The sequence below is a fragment of the Dermacentor silvarum genome, chromosome 2, assembly GCF_013339745.2.
Source record: "Dermacentor silvarum isolate Dsil-2018 chromosome 2, BIME_Dsil_1.4, whole genome shotgun sequence".
Lineage (NCBI taxonomy): Eukaryota > Metazoa > Arthropoda > Arachnida > Ixodida > Ixodidae > Dermacentor > Dermacentor silvarum.
Genome location: NC_051155.1, coordinates 86790401 through 86810939, shown reverse-complemented (window position 1 = coordinate 86810939; position 20539 = coordinate 86790401). Strand labels below are relative to the sequence as shown.

The 20539-nt window shown below is 47.7% G+C and overlaps 1 protein-coding gene across 2 annotated transcripts in view; it reads right to left on the bottom strand.

The window, feature by feature from the left end:
- LOC119441591 (polypeptide N-acetylgalactosaminyltransferase 11-like) overlaps positions 1 to 20539 on the bottom strand; it is an 82852-nt gene that overhangs the window by 17048 nt on the left and 45265 nt on the right. For both annotated transcript variants that reach the window (XM_037706200.2, XM_049661441.1), the window contains 4 exons: positions 17630 to 17782; positions 9144 to 9389; positions 6930 to 7031; positions 3768 to 3899 (listed from right to left, as the gene is read on the bottom strand). In XM_037706200.2, coding sequence (XP_037562128.1) covers positions 3768 to 3899; positions 6930 to 7031; positions 9144 to 9389; positions 17630 to 17782 — 633 coding nt within the window. The remainder of the gene's footprint in view (positions 1 to 3767; positions 3900 to 6929; positions 7032 to 9143; positions 9390 to 17629; positions 17783 to 20539) is intronic.

Sequence of the window (20539 nt, the reverse complement as noted above, 5' to 3'; positions counted from 1 at the left end):
GAACATTGCTGGTTCAGAAAATCGGTTAACTTATACTCGTACTTTGTTACTGGCAACTGTATGCATTACTTAATTTCGTCAAGCTCTTGTTCATTCCAACCTATCTGGCCACGTAATAGTTCATTCAGATGACCCTCACTATGCACCGAGCACTGTGTGCTGTAAATGTGCTATACAAAAGAGTGATAGCGTAGAACCAAAACAAAGTGACAGAGTCCACATTGCCATAGACATCAGCGGGTACCGTATGGGAACAACAGATACAGTTCATGCCTTTGTACAGTATAGACCCCTTATAACGTAACCGCTTATAGTGCAGGACCGGATATAGTGCGGTCTTTTCAGACTCCCGTTAATTTTCCCATAGCACTCCATGTATACACGTATCGCTTATAGTGCAGTTTCGGGAAACGAAATACCGGTTACAGTGCGGCTGCCTGGGAGTACGGAAGTCAGCGGAGACGGCGAACGCTCCCCTCAAACGGGCACCCCAAGGAGTGCTCGAGGAAGAAAGACGAAGTGGAGGAGAAGGGCACGTGGTGCGAACGAACAGCCAGTGAGGCTGAAACCAGAATCTTGAGTGCGAGTCGTGAAATACCACGGCGCGCATAGCGAGCGAGGGCCACGAAACTGCCAACACCGGCCAACGCTCGCTTCACGATAACGGCAGTAAACGAAACTTCAGGGAGCGGGCAGCGCCGGCACGGCACGGCGAAGGCCGCACGCAGATACCGTGGAATGTGAGGGAGGAGGGCGGCAGGGAAGCGGATTTTGCCTCGGCAACTCCGCCACTTAAGTGGCTCCCCTCGCCCTCCCTCGTAGCTCCCTCACTTTCGACTGTCACCGTGCGCGTGCTGCCGTGCAGGCGCCGCCGCTCCACCGGCCCAGCGCCAGCTCCATGAAGTTTCGTTTTCTGCCGTTATCAGGAAGCAGGCGGTTGCCGGCGTGGGCAGTTTCATTGGCCGGCCTGGGATAGCACCGTGCTTTCCTCTGCGCCGTAGCTGCAGCGTGCAAGGTCAACACATGACTAGAAAGTAGAGGAAGCATAAAGGAGAAAGAAGGGTTCACTGCCATTTTCTATGCATGGCTACCGGTAGCTTGGCTGTGACTTTGGTACATACGTACACGCATTTTCCGGCGCAACGCAGAATCGGCGACCTTGCCATTTGAGAGAGGGTGAAATTTCCGCTCTGTTTTTTTTTTTTGTTTTTGTTTTGTACGCGCGCGACATTGATGGGTCTCTCCTAAGCTTTTAACTCTATGGCGGTGCCGGAGCAATGCCGGTCGGAGGCGCCACCGCGTGATTTGGTTCGAATTAACAAGATTTGACTGTAAACTGAATGCAAACGTTCTAGCCGCACTCCTTGACTGTTGCATACGCGTGGCGGCTTGGTGCACATGTTTTGCATATGTGCGGGCCTTGAAAACTGTTGCTTTGGTTATAGTGCGGTACCGCTTATAGTGCGGATATTCGCGACTCCGGCAACTTACATTATAGGCAGTCTACACTTTATTGTATTTACCACCACACATGACACTGAGTTGACTGTGTGCCTTCAGGAGGGTCTAGTGTCACCGACTCTGGTTAGGTTGATAGACACCACGGATCTTTCTGCTGTGGCTCCAGCAAGCAGCTGTTTCGTTTTGATTCAGTGCCAGGTGCATGCATTGTCACAAACACTGTGGAAGCCATTGAGAATGAAAAGTATTTCTACCGTGGCTTGCACCGGTGGTGTCGAACCCGCCGGCTACACTATGATGAACAATCTGTTGCTGACCAGCTCAATGGCAAAGAAATAACCGGGATGTACGTGCAGCAGTGAAAAGCACGTCTACTCGGATGACGCAAATCTCGCACCATAGCTACAATGCAAAGGAAGTGAGGCCTTCGCACCTGCAAGTGCTTATCGGTCACAAAATAATGAGAATTGCAACTTTCAAGCTAATCTTGTGCAAAATAGAAACAAGGGTTGTGGATTCCTTCAGTAAGTAAAGGCATATAAATATATTAAGCATTTGTTTATTGTTTTCTTAATTAGTACATTTGATAATACGTCATTTGGTTAATTCTGACATTCTTTCAGGTCCCAATAAATCTGAATTAACGAGGTTTTACTTAATGCTGATAAGCTCGGACCTTTCCACTCTGAACTGGAGTGAAAAGCTCCAATGAAGTTAACATGAACACATCTTTATGTGTTTCTTGGAAGGGAATGTAGATTTTGAATGCACACGTAATTTTTCTATCATAGGCGAGGTGACCATTAGTAGACTTCTGAACTGTGAATCAATCAATACACCAGTTCTCAAACGGAAGCACAAAGGCAAGATTTGCAACTGTAATGCTACTTGTTGCTCGGCTAGTTGGCTCCTAGTTATTATGGTGAAAAAGGCGCCAAAGTATATGAAAGAATTATGTGGATCCCACGCACTATGGGAATCAATGTACACGAAGCTTTCCATGCTGTTTGCGTCGATTAAGGATAATTGGCGGTGATGTTTACGGCTAATGTTCAAGTTAATCAGCATTTAGTGCAATACTAGAGGGGTGAGTTGATGTTAAACGTTACTTGCAAGCACCACTTATGTTTGTCTGCACAGTAAACAGAACATACAGTGAGACATGCTTGCTTGAGGAGTTAATGTGTGCCATTGTTCGTAGCCTGTGACAAGGTTACCACTGTCATTGCCTCCCATGGCAAAACACATCATGGCTGAAGTGTTGAACTTTAATTAAATTACGGAGCTTTACGTGCCAAGCCCATAATCTGATTACAGCGCGCGTGGCAGTGGGAAACTCCGTTTAATTTTGATCACCTGGGATTCTTTAATGTGCCCCTAAATTTGAGTATAGAAGCATTTTTGCATTTCACTCTCGTCGAAATGGGGCTGCCTGCGTCAGCATTGAACCCGTGACCTCAAGCAACGCCAGTACCACAAAACTACCGCGGCGCTTCCGTAGTGTCGTCTAGATGCTGCTGTTCTTTAACGCGGCTTTGCATCCACACGCTTTACGTCAGTTGTCCGCTTAACAAACTTGCACGGGATTTATTTTTCAGAAATAGTCGAAACGTACCATAGCGTACATTGAATTTTAATTTATCCAGTTAGTCTGCAACTGCTGCCGTGTTCACTAGTAGCATTTCCTTGCCTTCTTACGCAGCCTTCCCTCTCCTGTCCTCCCCCCATGCACGCGAGCTGCGAGCGAAAAGTTGCTAGGCTGTTACGCACTCGTTTCGTGATTGTGTCGGTTCTACCCATTCTCTGCCTCCTCTTCCTACCTCCGCTCTGACATTCTATCTACCCGTCTCCGGACTGTTGTACGTTAGTAGAAAGGTAAGCACTGCAGTTTCTGAAAAGCCTTTGAGGGGGGTCACGAATAAATAAAATAGGGCAGTCGAGGGGGCATTGCAGCGATGCCCAGCGAGCTCTAGAGGGCATTGTAGTGATGCAATGGAAAGGTCCAAACGAGTTTCTCGCATCGCCCTTGCTCTCTGTCATGCTCCTGCCATGTATTTACCTGCCACCTCCCGACGCAGCCTGTATCCCCACCACCACCACCTCGATACGATGAAGTGGAAAAGTTGAAGGAAGAGGCAAAGAAAACTTCACTTTTAAAACCAGACAGGAAAGAGAGTGTTTTCTGTGCGGTCATTCCTTGAGATGGTTTCGTATCTTTTTCAGCATAATTAGCTACACCATAATTCGCAAACCTGTAGTTGAACAGATCTGGCAGGCCATCGTCGCATGCACAGCGAGTTACTCACATTGCTGGAATGGCGCCAGTCTTGGGAGCCGCCCATCTCATGGCACTTGGCGAGCCGTGGGTACTCGTCGCCCCCATCCAGACACAGCCGCTGCGCCAAGCGCAGGTCATGCAGCGCTGTCTCGTACCACAGCTGCGACATTTGAAGGAAAAATGGTACAGTCGAGCCCACGTATAACAATCCCAGTTATAAGGAATGCTCGGTTATTACAAACGAACACAGCATGACAGCCTTAATTTTCATGAGGTATATGGCAGCGCATCTCGTCGAAACCCAAGTCTTCGCAGCTCCGAGCGCCTTTACAACGAACGCATTAATACGGCTGTGCAAGCTCATCTTCAGCAAAGCTCTCGGTGGCTAGCACTTGCTTACTTTGAACAGTCTGGAAGCAACGATTATCGAGTCAGCATTCAAGAAGCAAAGCAAGCCTACTGATTACTTTGGTAAATAATGTTTTGCCATTTTATTGTAAGTGGGCTTGACTACACATGGTAAAGTCGCTTGTTGGGGGAGCGGCATAGTGCACACAAAAATCTAGCGGCTACACAGAAAGAAAAGCAATGGAAAATGACAGGCATAATTTTAAGAGACACGCAAAGACAACTATGGATTACAGATCGAACATGGGTAACCATTACTCTAGTTGAGATCACGAGGAGGAAGTGGATTTGGACAGGTCTTGTAATGCATAGGGCAGTTAACTGGTGGTTGGTTATATAAGCAGCAGGAGTACCAAGGGAATGGAAATGCAATTGAGGATGGCTACTTTAAGCAGTGCAATGAGATTAGGCGGTTTGCATGCACAGGAAGGAAGCCACATGTTGTTCAGATCAATAAAAGAGGCCTTTGTCCTGCAGTGAACATGCGATGATGAATGAATGTGAATGAATGATGTGATGACAAATAAGCACTCAAATTTAACGCACCCCTGATTTTATAGAGGAACAAATGTAGCATGCTTCAAATTCTGGCAATCGGAAATAGAATGAAAGCTGCAAAGTTTATCTTCCCGTAATTAAAATTTATTTACACATAATGTCCGTCGTCGTCATTCACAGAGAGCTTTTTATCTCTGTCTATGGACCACAACATGCTGCCCTCTTTGTGGTCTGGAAAACATGATTTTAGGGCTCTAAAGAGACACATGCAAGAGAGAACACTCAGACACACAGAGTTCCATGGGTGTCTGTGTGTTTCTCATTCTGTTCTTATGGTCCATTGTGCCCGATATTCCACTTTTCTAGACCGACTCTCCAAAAATTACAAATGGGACAGCGGCCCATGCCTATGCTACCTAGTTTGTGCTGCAATGGATGCATGTCGCTGGCGTGCTGATAACATGTGATGCAACTCTACCACTGCTAGCTCAGCGTGTAAAGTTACTAATCTTTTGAATGAGCTTTCATAATTACAACCTGCGAGTGGCACGTTATCAGAATCCTACATGAAACCTTGTTGTGCTGCCATCTTGTGACGAAAATGATGCTGGCTCTGAAGCTCGCTTGAACAGAGCTTCAGCGAGTCTGGTGTTGCCCACGGGCAACAAATTAAGCTATAGCTAAAAAGTCTCCACAAAATATTTCTTTTCGTTGAATACCTTATCTACTTGCATAATCAATGCACTTTCCCAAAACATTTAGCCGAAGTTCGGGGGTTGTCTTCATTAACTAGGGTAGACGTTTGATCAAATACTTTTCCATGGCCACTATTAAGCCTAATCTATGGCGTTAAGACTGTGCTTCAAAAACCAGTGTGACAACCAGTGATATTGTCCACGTCGCACGACTCAAACCCTACACCTCTCCAAGCGCCTTGGATATTTAACAGCATCATGACGGCACTTTTGCCGCTGGGGGGGGGGGGGGGGGGGGGCGGTAGTATTACGATATCATCTAGAGATGCTCAAGGGACGAGCCGCCGCGAGAAAGACGATGAAGTGTGTCTGGGCTTTTGGCGCGAGCAAAGTGTCAGCCTGGCGGTTTTGGCTCCAGTGTAAATATATTGTAAATAGCCTCTTTCGTGTGTGTCTTTCCACACGTAACACCAGCTACTAATGAATCGGACATAAGCTAAAGGAACGAGCAGTCATCTATTTTGTCACCTTGAAAACACTCATTCCTATTCAGAATCTGTGTACGAGGAACCCACGCTTCTGGTTGCCTCTTCAACCACTTCAACTTCAATGGCATCCTCTCACAACAGATGGCCCTTGGTGGTGTCAAATGAGTTTGAAATGCCAGTTCTCTTAAAGCTTTTGATGACAGTGTCATCAGAAATGATCCTCCACGTCTCTAGGATTATGTGGACAACAGTTCCACCAGCGGTCTCTCAATCTTGCCTTCTGGCGTCAGAGGATGATCACCCTTGGTCGCACGAAGCACACTGCCCAGCTACGGCTCACTTCGAAGTTTGCAGCAAGGATGGCCTGCTTCCTTGCAGGTCGGTGAGCCTTGTTCTGTATGGTTTCAGTTTATGCAGCACAGCGTGTCTTGCTGGCAGCCCTCAGCTTTTTGTGCTGCTGTCTCCAATCGCACATGCATACTTCATCAATGCTGAAGTGCCTTGCTGATGTGTGGCTGCCATTCTCCAAAGCACACTCAACAGCTATGCGCTTGAAGCTGGCAGTGTAGCATGCATACTGCTCTATTGCGCAACAAGCCAGCAGCCAGATCGCTCCACACACGCCGACATGACGAAAAACCTGACTGAACTAACAAAAAAAAAAGTAGGATGGAATACCGGCTGTCTGTAGATGGCACTAGGGAACATACGACATTCCCGGTCGGCCACCACCACCACCATCAGTCAAAACTGAAACCAGGTCACCGCTCACGGCACTAAGTGGCAGGTGTGACCACTATACGAGGGAAGTCATATGTGAATTTTTAGTGCCAAATTAAGAGAATGCGCTCATTATGCAAATACGTTCATTAGGCGAGTAAATACGGTACCCTTATTCTCTGTCTACGTTGCACATTCTAGTGAAAAATAAGCATTTCCTTCAGGTACTTTTATGTCTCGTCCTTAAAGGGTTAACTGAGAGTTGAACTACTGGAAGTCTGCTGCACTAAGCCTAAGCTCACATGCATGGCATATCGGGCCAATGCTCGCACTGTCACTGTGCATAGAAAGATCGAAAGTAAGTGAAGTGCCATAACCCACCTGGCGCTTAACCTTGGCACACTCCTGCAGCAAGAACACAGTGCCCTTGGTGGTGACGTCATCCTCGGACTCTACGCACAGATGAGTGCCCGACAGCTGCAGCTGCACGCAAAGAAAGCAAAGCAGCATACCGGTGAGACAGCACTCAGCAGCAATTCAAACAAATCCAGTCAACGCAATCAACATGACCCTTGAGCCTTCCTCAGTATGGTGGCGCCATCTAGTTTAGGCACCTGCAAAAGCATTCTTTCACTCAGCTTAATTTTTACATAGAAATTTTATAAACACAGTAGAACCCCACTGATACGTTTTTCATGGGACCGTAAAAAAAAGTAAGAGCCGGGAAACGCAAGAGCCAAGAAACAGGAAAAATAGAGAAATGGGAGTAGTGTTGAACTGCACAAAATATTATTTTAATTCTTACGTCTGAAAAAAGTCGTAGTTTCGCCCGAAAGCCAAAGCATCGATTGCGACAGCAAATTAGTAGACAGCTATACAAAGTGAGAATAGTAGTCTTAACGTCCGTATAAACTTGTAAACATTCGCTTATTAACTTTATTAACAAGCATGGTGTTAGCGCTCACAGGCAAACATGAACACATCACACTCGATGAAACAAAGTTTTCTCCATCCATCCATCCATCACACTCGATGAGCACAGACACGCGCTGTCAAATGCTGGCATGAAGAAGCACCGCTGCAGAAGCGACCGAAGTGACCTTCAAGCTGTTGTCTATCGCTTCAACGCAAACTGAGCGCCGAGAACACACAACACGCACAAAGCTACGAGCCGCCGACGCACCTACACTGCCTAGACTCTGCCCCCCACGCAGATTGCTTTCAAGATACGACCCGCGCGACCGCACGCCACCGCGCAGTACGCAGTTGATGCCAGAGTACATGCCACAGTACAACGCCGCCCGCTATCCCTCCCCCCTCACTCCCTCGCCGGTGTGTAGAGCGCAACGGAAGAAGGCACGCTTCCTCCCTGCTTTTCTTTCTTGCACGCCCGAGATTTAGACGCGGTTGTCAGCTCCCCTCGCATGCTTTCACTCGCACATACAGCATACGGCGCGCGGTGACAGCGTTATCGCCCTTGGACTATACGAAACATCTATGCGCCAAAACCAATTTTAGGGCCACAACGCGTCATAGACAACATCTTTAGATAACAAATTTGAATCTCAAGGGCCATGCTGGCGGAAACCGAAAATATGTCATAGTTGTCGCCCCCGGCACTTTGGGCGGCCAATGCCATCGTCCAGCCACCAAGCCAAGCGACATGAAAAGTCAAAATGACCGCTCGGGCCGGCGCGGGGTGGCAGTTCGCAACGTATATATGATGCGGGAACGGTCCCACAGTTGCGATGCAACAGCGGGGTTACCAATGCATTGGGTTCTATGGGAGCTGTGCCGGGACCGGCCGAAAACAACGTAACAGCAAGGAAAACGCAGCACCCGGGAACGTAACAGCGGGGTTCTACTGTAGCCATAGGATCTTTCTCAAAATTATACAGAATGAACTTTACACATTCTCTATACGTACGTGCTACACACAAATGCTTGTTTTTGCATTATGCCTCGATTATTTTTAGCGCTGGAAAAATCAGAAGTAGCAACATGGCGGCATCCTTGTGGTTGCCAATTTTTTCGCCCAGCTTTCCCTCTAGAGTCAGCTTAGTAACTCTATGCCCTCAGCATTTGCTCGACACTGGGCCGACAGCAGTGGATGGCCATGGTTCACTTGTGCGGTCGAGACAAAAACTCTACGCCGGTGGGGCATTGCCTAGCACTCCGTTACGGAAAGCTTGGCACTAGTGTATTTGTTCCTTGTGAAAAGGTGTATCAAGTACTGCAAGCACCCGGAAATAGCTGCGTGCTGCGCACTGCCTCACGTACACACGCACTGCCGCAGCAGCAGCAAAGTATGTTGTATTTACACTATCTAGACAAAATTTGCTCAGAAATCTGTTTTTTGTAGCCGATAGTCTGTTAGAAGCAGAATTGGTTGCATTGACAATATAGGCACGGCAAACTAAGTGAGAAGAATACTCTGTTATATCCGAAAAGATTTTGTATGCAGATCCATTATAATGGGCGCGGACTGTATAGCCATACTAGCACCTCTACTCTCAGTTACAATGCTAAATTGAGAATAGTTGGACAACCACGTCATGGCCGTGTCATGTTAGGATGGTAGGCAGAGAAAGTCACCTGAAAGCGGCCAACAATGGTGGGCATCTTCCGGCGCAGCAGGTCAAGGTTCCTGGGGGGAGGAAACTTCTTGCGCTTCTTGGGGGGTGCCAGGTCTTCGGGGCTGGGCGGCCTCAGCTCCGGGTAGACGTTGTGCATATACCAGTCGAAGGAGCGGCACTTGAGCCGTTTGCGCAGTTCCTTTCGGGCCGACACGTCCCCGTACCACTGGTTGCGGGCGTCCCTCCGTGTCTGCAGGTAGTACGTCTGCGACACAGGGGCACAGAAGGAAACAGTTGTCACATGAGGCATTAAGGAGGAGGGGGGGGGGGATGCGGCAGCTGAGCAGAGGGTAAGTTGGCGCGCGCCTATTGGCTGAGGCTGCGCATGGCTGTAAGTGCGGCTGAGTGCATATGCAGTCGCACACCCTGCTTTAGAGGTAACCTGCCATGTATGCGAAGAGTGGCCGTGCCGAGACAGCGTGGCATCATGTAATCTGTCTTCCCATGCATTTAGTATTGGTGGTTGCTTAATCTCAAGTTTCGGTGATCTGTTGAGGCGAGAGGCAGATCAAGCATTCGCTCCCCGCTGCCGTCTTTTTTCATGATAGCATTGACTTAGTGTGGGCGATGCTATCAGCCATGGGGGCAGAGTGGACGTGAAAGCGTGGCTGGCTTCGCCAATTCGTACAGCCGATGAGAAGATGTTGTTGACGTGGCATGAAACCGTATCATTCATTGCCGACTCCCAAATTCATCAAAATGAATTGTTTTCTCATTCAAATTTGCATTTTTCGACTGCCCGACAATGCATTAAGTTCTGTGGCCCCTTTCTGTGCAAGAAAAATCGATTGGCGACTGTACTTATCCGCATAAAAGGTCAAATTGCAATACAACGACATTTCGATATAATGAAGCAAAATGTCGATTTTACCGACTTCGTTTTATCGAGGTTTAACTGTACCGCCGATGTGCAGATATCGTCAACATGGCATCTTAAGTTGCCGATTCTCAAATTTAATGAAATATCCTTCTTTTGAAATTTGTGTTTTCCAGTTGTTCAAAAACTGAAAATATTATGGCCCCCTCCATGTAAGAAAAATACTTCAGCAACTGTCCCTATTTGCATAAAAGGTCAAATTTCAGTGCAGCAGACTTCTGTTAATTCAACTCTGATTAATTTGATTTTTCAGTTAATTTGATCCCGGCCGAAGTAACCGGTCAACACCCATACATTTTTATGGGCTCCAACTTTCGTTATTTCAATACTAAAATATACCTATGCCAGCTAATTCAAACTTGACCAGTCCACACTCACGCACCTGACCCCTATAGTGACCCAAATAGCGACCCCTTTAGAGGCAGCGTCTGTGTCGGCGGAGCTTAGGGGACAGTGAATATGTTGAACACACGTAATCTCCCATCAAAAACGCTTATTTTCAGCCTCCCATAGGAAGATTTTCAAGCAATAACTGTAGCTCACAATAGCTGATCACGGTATTTACCCGATCCTAACATGCTTCTTTTTTTTTATGAATACTGTGCCGGAATTTGCCTGCAATGCGCAATCAGACACAATACCAATTCCTCCACTGCGACGTTCATACACTTTACCGCATAACACGAATATATAGCGGCAAAGCTGACTTTAGGAAACAAGCTGCCGTTGTGCGACGCATTTTTACACCATTTTTCTTGCTAAAAAAATTGGGTGCGCATTAGATTTCTACCTTGCTTAGGAGCTTTACTGTCATTTCTATGTTAGCTTTTTTTACATTGCAGATATAGAAAGTGGGCGCGCATTTCATTTGGGGGCGTGTTAGAATCGGGAAAATACTTCCAAAACAATCAGCGATGTTGTTCCGATTTTTCTGCATCTTGTTTAATTCGACTCGCAAGGTAATTCGAGCAATTTCATCAGTCCTGTCAAGGTCAAACTAACGAAAGTTGACTGTATAACAAAAATAACGAAATAAAGTGGTGATCTTACCGACTTCGTTCACAGTATCGAGGTTTAACTGTAGTGCCAAGTGTGTACGGTTTTCATGATGCATCAGTGCAACAAACACAGACAGAAAAAGGATGAACACAAGTGCTGTCTTTCAATGTGAGGTTTATTATGAACACATATAGTGACCCTTTTCGCGGCGCTCCCGTGGGCGCTGCCATGTTTGATCACATGGTGACGCGTTCATTGCTTGCCTCAGCTGCCTCCGTGCCTCCGCATTTACAATGCAAGCGTGTGACGCCGGTGCAGTGCAGCAAACCTCCGTTTCGATGCGTATCGTAGACGGTGACTGTGTAGACGACACGAAGCTTTGGTCACAGCTTTAGAGGACATGTAAGTGCTTTTAGAGCCCATTGCGCCTTGTCCAAACGTCGCGAGCAGCGTATACGGTGCTTGTACTAAAAACGAGGCTAGAAATGTATTCCAAGCTGTCCAAACTTTCCGCTTATGAATTAAATCGGGATCAGTGTGCTCTGCGTTTTTTATTTGGCAAACATTTTGAACCAGCGGCTTGTCATATTTCTGACTCGGTAAAGTTACTCGATCGGTGCGGCCCACTATCTGATCGTTTATTTTCAGCGTAATCACTCGCGGGTGTGCTCTGCTGCGATAAATTTGTTCTTGCTGCGCACAAAGGCTTGGAATGTAAATGTTCTGTACTTTGCGGTAGCTCGTAGCAAAGACGTATTATCGCTAGTCCCTCGCTTACTCTGTGGACCATCACGAAACATTCAGCTTCCAACCTTCGTGTTTTGTCGGTGTAGTCGCCGTCACTCATGCTTCGGCACATTGATTCAAGTGTGAGCCTATTCACTCACACGTTGGCGATAGGGTGGGCGTAAGTTTTCGTGCGAGTAAGGGTGGATGTGTGTAGATAATGTGCGGGAAACTTACTATTCCAGTAAGTGGCACTACTTCATTTTGTAACGAGCGGTACTCAATCCCAAGTGCCGACGTTCCGGAGTTGAAGTCCTTTCTTTGGAGGTTAGCTATACAGCGCAGGCGGGTGAAATATTTTTTTTTATCCTTGAGGAAAGCCGTGCATCGCGAAGGGCGGCAACACAGGCAGTCCTTATGTAGCAGTGGTGACACAGGTTGATTACATTCATTAATATGTGAATCACTATTTTGCAGCGAACCACCGCACACGTCTTCCCTTTATCGTTACACATCTTGCAGTATGAATTGGGCACAGTGCATTAACACACACCCAGTTGCATTTTCGACAGCTGATCGCAGAGTAGCAGGGCAGAAGCAGTAATGGTTTCGTATTCGTGCACATTCGCTGAGGCAACGTATGGCGCGCGGCCGAAAGCGCCATCTCGTTCCTCTAGAGCAAACTGCTCCGCGAAAAGGGTCAAGAACACAGATTGCACCAAAACTTGAAAAGCAAACAAAAATATATTAACCAACTTTTTTAAGAACAGCACAATGCCAACCACTTGTGAGTAAACATGATCGAAAAAAGCATATTCAGCCTGAGTTAAGGAGATGGTGCCTTTCATGTGGCGACCTTGACCCCGTTAGTACTGTTGGCCTGGTCAACTGAGCAGCTAGGCGCAGTTTAGCACATATTGATGATGGTGCTTCAAATGATTTGAAATACCACATCACCTGTCATTTCCAATCACAATATTTTTGCACATGGAAATAAAAATAAGTCGCCGACGGATATTTCAGGCTGGCATGATTATTTGAACAACCCCATGCACCATCTATGTGACAAAGAACTAACGTACAACGATGAGTGAAATTTCGGACACCCGTACGATGTCTTGCTAAATATATTCGGACTTATCCAAGTGCGCGATATCAAAAACACGCATTGCAGCCGTGGGCAAAGTTCACACCACTCATGCTGTAGCCCGTGTCCTCACTTTTGTTGTCGAGGTGGTTCCTACATTTTCCAAGTGCCATACTGCCGCTGCGAAGAGTGTCGTTGACTCAGCACTAAACCATAACTTTGCCAACCAATTCAGGCCATCGCAGAGGTGCTGGTTAGGCCTAACCGGAGGGGGGGTCACATGGCAAGACGGTAAGTCGTCGAGGAAGTTCCCCCTAATATATTCATACTCGTAGACCGCATGAGAGATTAGGCAGATAGGGCATGAGATCACATGCACCAGCTGGATTGGTATACAGGTGCGTGACACGCAATTTCAATTTGTGGCGATTAGCTGGCAACTATGGAGAATGCCTACCACATTTGTATGTGCGCTAACTGGACACAACGGCCGAAGCTTGTGTGTGGGCATAAAGCTCCAAAGTGAATTTGCGCAACACAGCCTAAACTGACAGCGTTGCGGAGCCAAGGTCGCATGTGCCATATCTGAACTGTGTGAGGATGCACATCAGGCTGCAAGACTAGCGAATGCGAAATGCACGCGTGGCCTCGACCATCATGAAATTAACAAAATTTCCAGCAAGTATTATTTCAATGGAGCAGAACATGCAGCAAAATTCTGCAAAGAAGTTTTTCGTGGTGCTGCACTTGTAAAAAAACATTAATTTTCCCACCGAAAGAAGTTTTTTTCAGACTGCCTGATTATTCGGACATGTTCGCAGCCTTATCTGTGACCAAAATCAGCAATAAGTCACCACAGTGCGTCGGATCTGCATTATTTTTTCCGGCTCAACAGTGTGCCGCACGGTCACATTGAAGAGGACTTCATTGGCGCGGCGTCAAACTGTATAAGGGGGGACGCGGCTTTCACATCGCGAAAAATGGCAAAAAAATCGATTTTTTGAAAATCACATTTTCAGTTTCTGTAACTTTTATTCTATCTCATTCCGAAATATCATCACTGAAAATAAAGTAGAAGTGCTCTAAAAAAATTCTTGTATCAGCCAAGGTGCCGAAAAATTGCGCGGAAATCGCGAAAGAACGGCGTTTTTCAAGCCACGATATCTCCGGAACTGCGCAGCCGAGCGCCGCCATCTTGGTCTCGTTGGAAAGCGCATTTCTCCGTCTTCAAATCTGCCGCTTCAGCTATCTCCTCCATACAGAAACAAGCACACAAAAAGCAAATGATTGAAGGTCGTGCCAGAGCCACCGATTGGCAGCGCCCGCCACGTGACTCCAGCGCGGTTCGCCATTGGTCCGGTGCTCGCTCCGTGATGGCGTCGTCTGCTCCGCTTGTTGCGGTCTCCTCGCGAGCTCCGGACAGTTTCTGTAATTTCGACGAGTGTTAAAGCGGCCGCTACGTGGACATCGCAGTAGCGTGGCCGATCCCGCTTTTTGTGGACGTCTCAGAGCCGCGGCTAAGCATTCCGAGCATCGGTGACGCGGACTTCGCGACCGAGCTTCGGGCACGGAATGCTCGGACACGCGGCTAAGTCTCTCGCGCGTAGGCGTCTCCGACTCGGCGATGAAGCACATCGCGCGCGGACTTCTCGGATCCTTGCCTATGCATTTCGTGCGTTGGCGCCTCCGACTGCGCGACTAGGCAAATCGAGCGTCGACTCCTTGAGCCCGCGGCTACGCATTTCGCGCGTCGGCACATCGCTCAACAAGTGTCGACTCCTCGGACCCGCGGCTACGCACTTCGCGCGTCGGCATCGCGAGCGTCGACTCCTCGAGCCCGCGGCTAGGCATTTCGCGTGTCGGCACATCGCTCATGGAGTGTCGACACCTCGAGCATCTATTCCTCGAACCCGCGGCTAGGCATTTCGCGCGTCGGCACCTCGGACTGTGCGACTAAGCTCGTCGAGCGTCTATTCCGCGGACTCGCGACCAGGCATTTCGCACATCGGCACCTCGGACCCGCGACTTAGCACATCGCGCGCCGACTCTGTTATCGTAATGCAACGATATCTAGTAATAATACCTATCATACCACCCCTTCTTTTAAAGAGAACCTCATCATGAGCTCTGTTCACTAGGCCACTTGGGCTGGCACAGACACCTGGATGCAGAAGTGAGGCATCATACAAAAGTACAGCCTGGAAAGCACCTAGCAGCTGCATTGCTGCCTATGTATCAGTGGCTCTCCTAACCTCCATAGCCATTGTCAATGGAAGATGATTCAGAAGGCTGCTGAGAGCCTTCATTCAGTAACATGGTCGATTCTACCAAAAGAAAACAATGTCTCACTGACTGCAATAGAGACTGCTATCAATGAGTCAGTCTGCAGGTACAACGCTAGAACTACTGTATATTTATGCCCACATAGTTCTGCACCTCACTTGGTTTGAAACCCAGGCACCATGCTCTTTGTAGAGCAGCAGTAAAGAATGCCATACAAACATGAAAAAGGCAGAACGAAGGCTCAGCAGACCAGAGGCCACATGTCCAAGAAGCCCCACGTCACAAAACACATTAAAGATTACAACTTTGATGCGTTTTAGAGAACTGAAGAGAAGGTGCAACTTTGAGAGCCGTTTTCTCAAAACTGTTTTTTCGCCTTTCTGCTCAATTTCTGGAGCCGACTTCTTCGTTACCGTTTAGCCTATTTTAATTCTGTTTTTTTTGTCACGTTCCTTGGACTACAGTGCAGGTCGAGACAGTCTCGCATTTTTATCTTGACATTTTATAAATTTATGGCGTGGCTATTCGTTCACCCCGAAAGTAAGCTTGGTGCGAAGGTAACTTGAAAAATGACTATCTAAACAATTTTTGTTGCGAAAAAAAAAAAGTAAGACTGTCACGACCTTCAGCACGCATTGAGCTATGCAGTCAATACTCAACGAGCCTTCCATCATGTTTTTTAAGCTCCCCAGGCCCTCCAGAAAGTTCAAGAGAGAAAAATTCTGCTCAATAAAATGTTCTCAAGGTATCACTCTGAAACTTTTATGGCAGTATTAGGGAGACATTCTAAACATTTGTTCCAATTTTCATCAAAATCCATGAAGAAATCAGGAAGTTGATTTTCAAAGCCACGTCCCCCCATAAGTGGTCGCTGGCTCTCCAGATCAACAATTTTTTTTTCTTCTTAAAGTTCGGTTTTTGAAACTGCCTGATTATTCAGGCATTCTTTACCGCCCCTTCTATGCAACAAAGTATCCGTCGGCAACACTACTTTGCATAGAAGGTCAAATACCAATGTGGCAAAATTTCCATATAAGGAAGTGAAGTGCCAAGACTTCATTATACAGTGGAATCTCGATGATACGATCACGGCTAATACGAGTTTCCGGATGATACGAATTTTCCTGTGGTCCGGGCTGAGCCCCATTACTTTGCAACGTGCTAGAGAACGGTTGTTATGAATCGATTTTCAACCCGCGTTGGTTGATACGAATAAACGCCGCCCCACCGACAGCTGCGAAAGAGAACAGCGCGCAGTCACGCGCTTTCTCTTTTGGTGCGGAGGCGCGGACGCGGCGCCGGACAGCGCGGAGGCTGCGACTGGGCGCGAAGAGTTTGAAGCGGTGGCGCTTTTATTGCTTTTGTGCTTTTCCTTTCTGCGCTTTTCCCCACGCAGGCATGGGGAAGCGCAGCCGTCGCAGCGAGCGAAGGTTCGTGCGGTCGATCGCTTTAACGGAAACTGAGCGACCGAAAGCACAGCGCATACAAAGGTCAGAGCCGTGTGGAGATCGCTTTCAAGATACGGTGCGCGCGACAACACCCACAGCCGGCATAGCCGCAAAGTACAAGAACGCATTTGTTGGCAGAGTAGAAGCCGCCCCCCCCCCCCTCCCTCCTTCCCTCCCGCGCTGCCTTCCCACTTTGCTCTTTTCGCGTGCGAGATTGCATCGCCAATTACTCTTGCGTCCGGTTGCAAGATACGCATTTGGTGCCGCAGCACAGTGTAGCCACACCCCCCTCTCCCTCCCTCCCATACCCCCACGGCCTTTCGCGCGACGGTCGCGTTTGCTCTCCTCTGTGCGTTCGCTCTCTGTGAAGGCGCGCGTCCCCCGCGCGCGCTCACTCGCACATACGGCGCGCGGCGACGATTTTTTCACCCTTGGACTCATGCTCTACGTCTCATGCTCCTCCTCTGTATCGCCCTTGTTGATCTCCTCTCCCATTGGTGGGCGCACCTCGTTGAGAAGCGTGCTCGCTACTGACGTGACATTTTCCCGCGGAAACCGCATCTCACGCGGCTGCACTGTAAGCGGTTAGCGTATACATGGAGTTCTACAGGAGGGTAAACGAGAGTCGGAAAAGGCCGCGTTGTAGCCAGTTATGCACTATAAATGGTTACGTTATAAGTGGTCTATACTGTAAATGCTTTTTACTTGCGTGTGCCTGAGTGAGTTCACCTCCAATTTTTTAATTTAGCTAGTTTTAATTGTGTTTCGATGATACGAATTCCGGCTAATACGAATATTTTTTGTGATCCCGTGAGATTCGTATCATCGAGATTCCACTGTATTATGGTTTAACTGTAGCAAAAAGCAACAAAACCAAGTCATTTCAAGAACCAAGCCGGGGAACAGCTACCGCTTTTGACCATAACACTGAGGTTATGTTTCAGAGAGCCTTTACAATTGGATGATGAGTACGAAGCATGCTATGTGATGGTACATAGGGCAACAAAAAGGAGGAGTGTGCCTACCTTGTACTCATCCATCCAGACATGTGCCACGCGAAGTGAGTTCTTTGTAAGCGTATCCTCGCCACTTGGGGATCCGTAGGGGCGTCTGCGCCGAAACACGTGCCCCACTCGTGAACATGGCAGGATCTCCAGCCGCCCTCCACACATCCAAATCTGCACATGGGAGCAGGACACAGGTGATGGTGATGGCTCAATTTGAACATATCAAGGCTACATAGGGGACACGAAAGACAATGCAGGGGGTTTGCCTTGGATTAACTTGTACTCTTGATCTGAAGACACAAGTTCTGAGAGTGAGAACTTAAAAAAGTGTTCGTGGAATATATTTCAAAAGCATGGTGCAAGAAATGTGTGTAGCATTCTTTATCGCTTTTTTTTATCTGCTTACCATAATAAACACACTTCCAGAGCAACGCCGCTGTATGCACCCCCCCCCCCCCCCTCTAAGGTAATGCCTACAGGCCCTTACAGTGACAATAAGTGAATTAAAACCCGACCATTACTCCTGGTTTGCGTTTGTCTTTTTTTTTATGTAACATCAAGCACACAGCCTTGTATTGTAGCAACTCGCTTCATTGTGTTGTTTTTAAAAAAAAATGGCAAACTGATCAAATTCATGCAAACTCAAGACTTCGAAGAAAAAACACAAAATACACTTGAACAGAGCTCATCCTGATTTCTTCAGCTGTCTTTTGTGCTTTTTCAAGCTTTCAAAGCCATACATGTAACGTTAAACTTCAATGTAATGAAGTCTGAAAGATCGGCACTCTACTTAATTACATCGAAAGTTTGTTATATTGAAATTTGACCTTATATGCAAGTAAATACAGTCATACATTATTTTTCTTACACGGAAGGGGCCGCTAAACTTTCTGAATTATCAGGCAGAAATTTTAGTAAGAAAAATTAACTTTTCGACTTTGAGGGTCAGCGATCAAAGATACTGTTTCACGCCACGTTGACGATATCTTCACATCGGCAGTACAAAGCGAAGCCAGTCTCTATTTCGTGTCCACTCCACCCCCACAGCTGATAGTGTCGCCCGCAGTGGGGAGCAAATGCTTCATCTGCATCCTGCTTCAACGCATATCCGAAACTTGAGATTGCGCAACCTCGTGCTAAACACACAGGAATACAGCGTGCATGATGCCACGCCATCTTGGTATGGCCACTCTTTGCACACACGGCAGATTACCTCTAAAACAGAGTGCACGACTGTCATGCGCAGCACTGGCCGTGCTAGAAAAGGAGACACACACCAACCTGCTCCTCACTCCCCAATACCCCTTCCCCCATAGTACGCTTAACTGCAAGCTCGCTCCACTTCCCCCCCCCATTTCTACTTGCTCACACGGGAAGATGGCGCTAACCAAACCACAATCATCCTTGGCTCACTCTTGCACGCTTTGATTCGCACCCAAAGCATACAGCGTGCGGGGCCCGACAGGCTATTGCACTTGGACTTTATACCGAACATGACGCTGCTCCGCTTCGGTGGACACTCTTGATCGCGCAGCGTGTGATTTGAGAGGTGCATGAGCAAGCAGCCAATCGTAATTCAACCATTTGACCATCTGCATCCATGGAAGTTTCCATCTACTGTCTCGACATTCCTTTCGTCATATTGGAGTTAAAAGTGCATGGTGTCCTATGCATGAGAAGTTATAAAAAGTTAGTACAGTGGAACTTCGTTCACGAGTTTTGAAAAGAAATGTGAGAAAAAAACATTGTGACCGGGAAAACGTACGATCTGAAGTCACTAAAAAATTGGCAGACTTGATTTAGTTGACACCTACGTAATGCGAGGAGATGCGCGAATCAATCATAGCACAAGATGCCGACGCGCGCCGAGCTGGTCGGGCCAAGCTGCCCGCGCCGCACGTTGTCATTTTAGTGGTTTTGGCAAGATTCTGTTTACACTCCTCGAATTCAGCCTGGGTTCAGCATCTCTTTAGAGCGGGGAATTTTTGACGGGAACTTTTGACGTGCATGCCTGCGCAAATTGCGGCACAAGACGCCAATGCGCGTAGAGGTGGTGGCGCCCGAGCAACTGTTGTCGTTCAATTGCACAATGTTTTTTTTTGTGAAACAGAAATGAAATCAATCAAGCTTGTGGGCGACACCAGAATACGATGCCTATGATGTCGCCTGAGCGAAACATGACGCTCATTTCGCGTGGCCTGCAGCATGAAACAGCAGTGCATTTGAGTTATCGCCTGCTAAAAGCGTGCAGTACGCTTCAAACGGCACTACGTCCCACGTTCCGTGAAACAGATAGGTGAACATGCTTTTCGCAATAGAGCTGGCGGCGATAGCCGTGAATGTGGCATGCAACAACCTGGGAGGAGATTTGCTGGTACCGGAATAGGAAACTGAGAGCGCGCCAGCATTTTCACGTGACACGGGCAGGCGAGTACTGCGGGTAAGCTGCTGCAGCGGGCCGCTACTGTTCTCGATTGTGCATGTCTCTTGCCTTTTGGTGCTTACAAAGGATCTAGCAGCCAGAAACCGTATCATACGATCGCAGTTTGGGTATGTACTGAATGTTGATGCCGAAAGGTTGTGTTCTCCGGGAACGTATAAACCCATGTTATGATTGGGTCGAGCGAGCAGGCCCTGATTTTGAGTGCCAGAGAAGCCTCCCACGCCAGCAAGAAAGAAACGGTCACAAGCATGGCACACACACATACAGTATAGACCACTTATAACGTAACCGCTTATAGTGCAGGAGCGGATACGCAGCGGTCTTTTCAGACTCCCATAAATTTTCCCATAGCACTCCATGTATACACGTATCGCTTATAGTGCAGTTGCTCGAAACGAAATACCGGTTAGAGTGCGGCTGCCTGGGAGTATGGAAGTCAGCAGTGACGGCAAACGCTCCCCTCAAACGGGCGCCCCAAGGAGTGC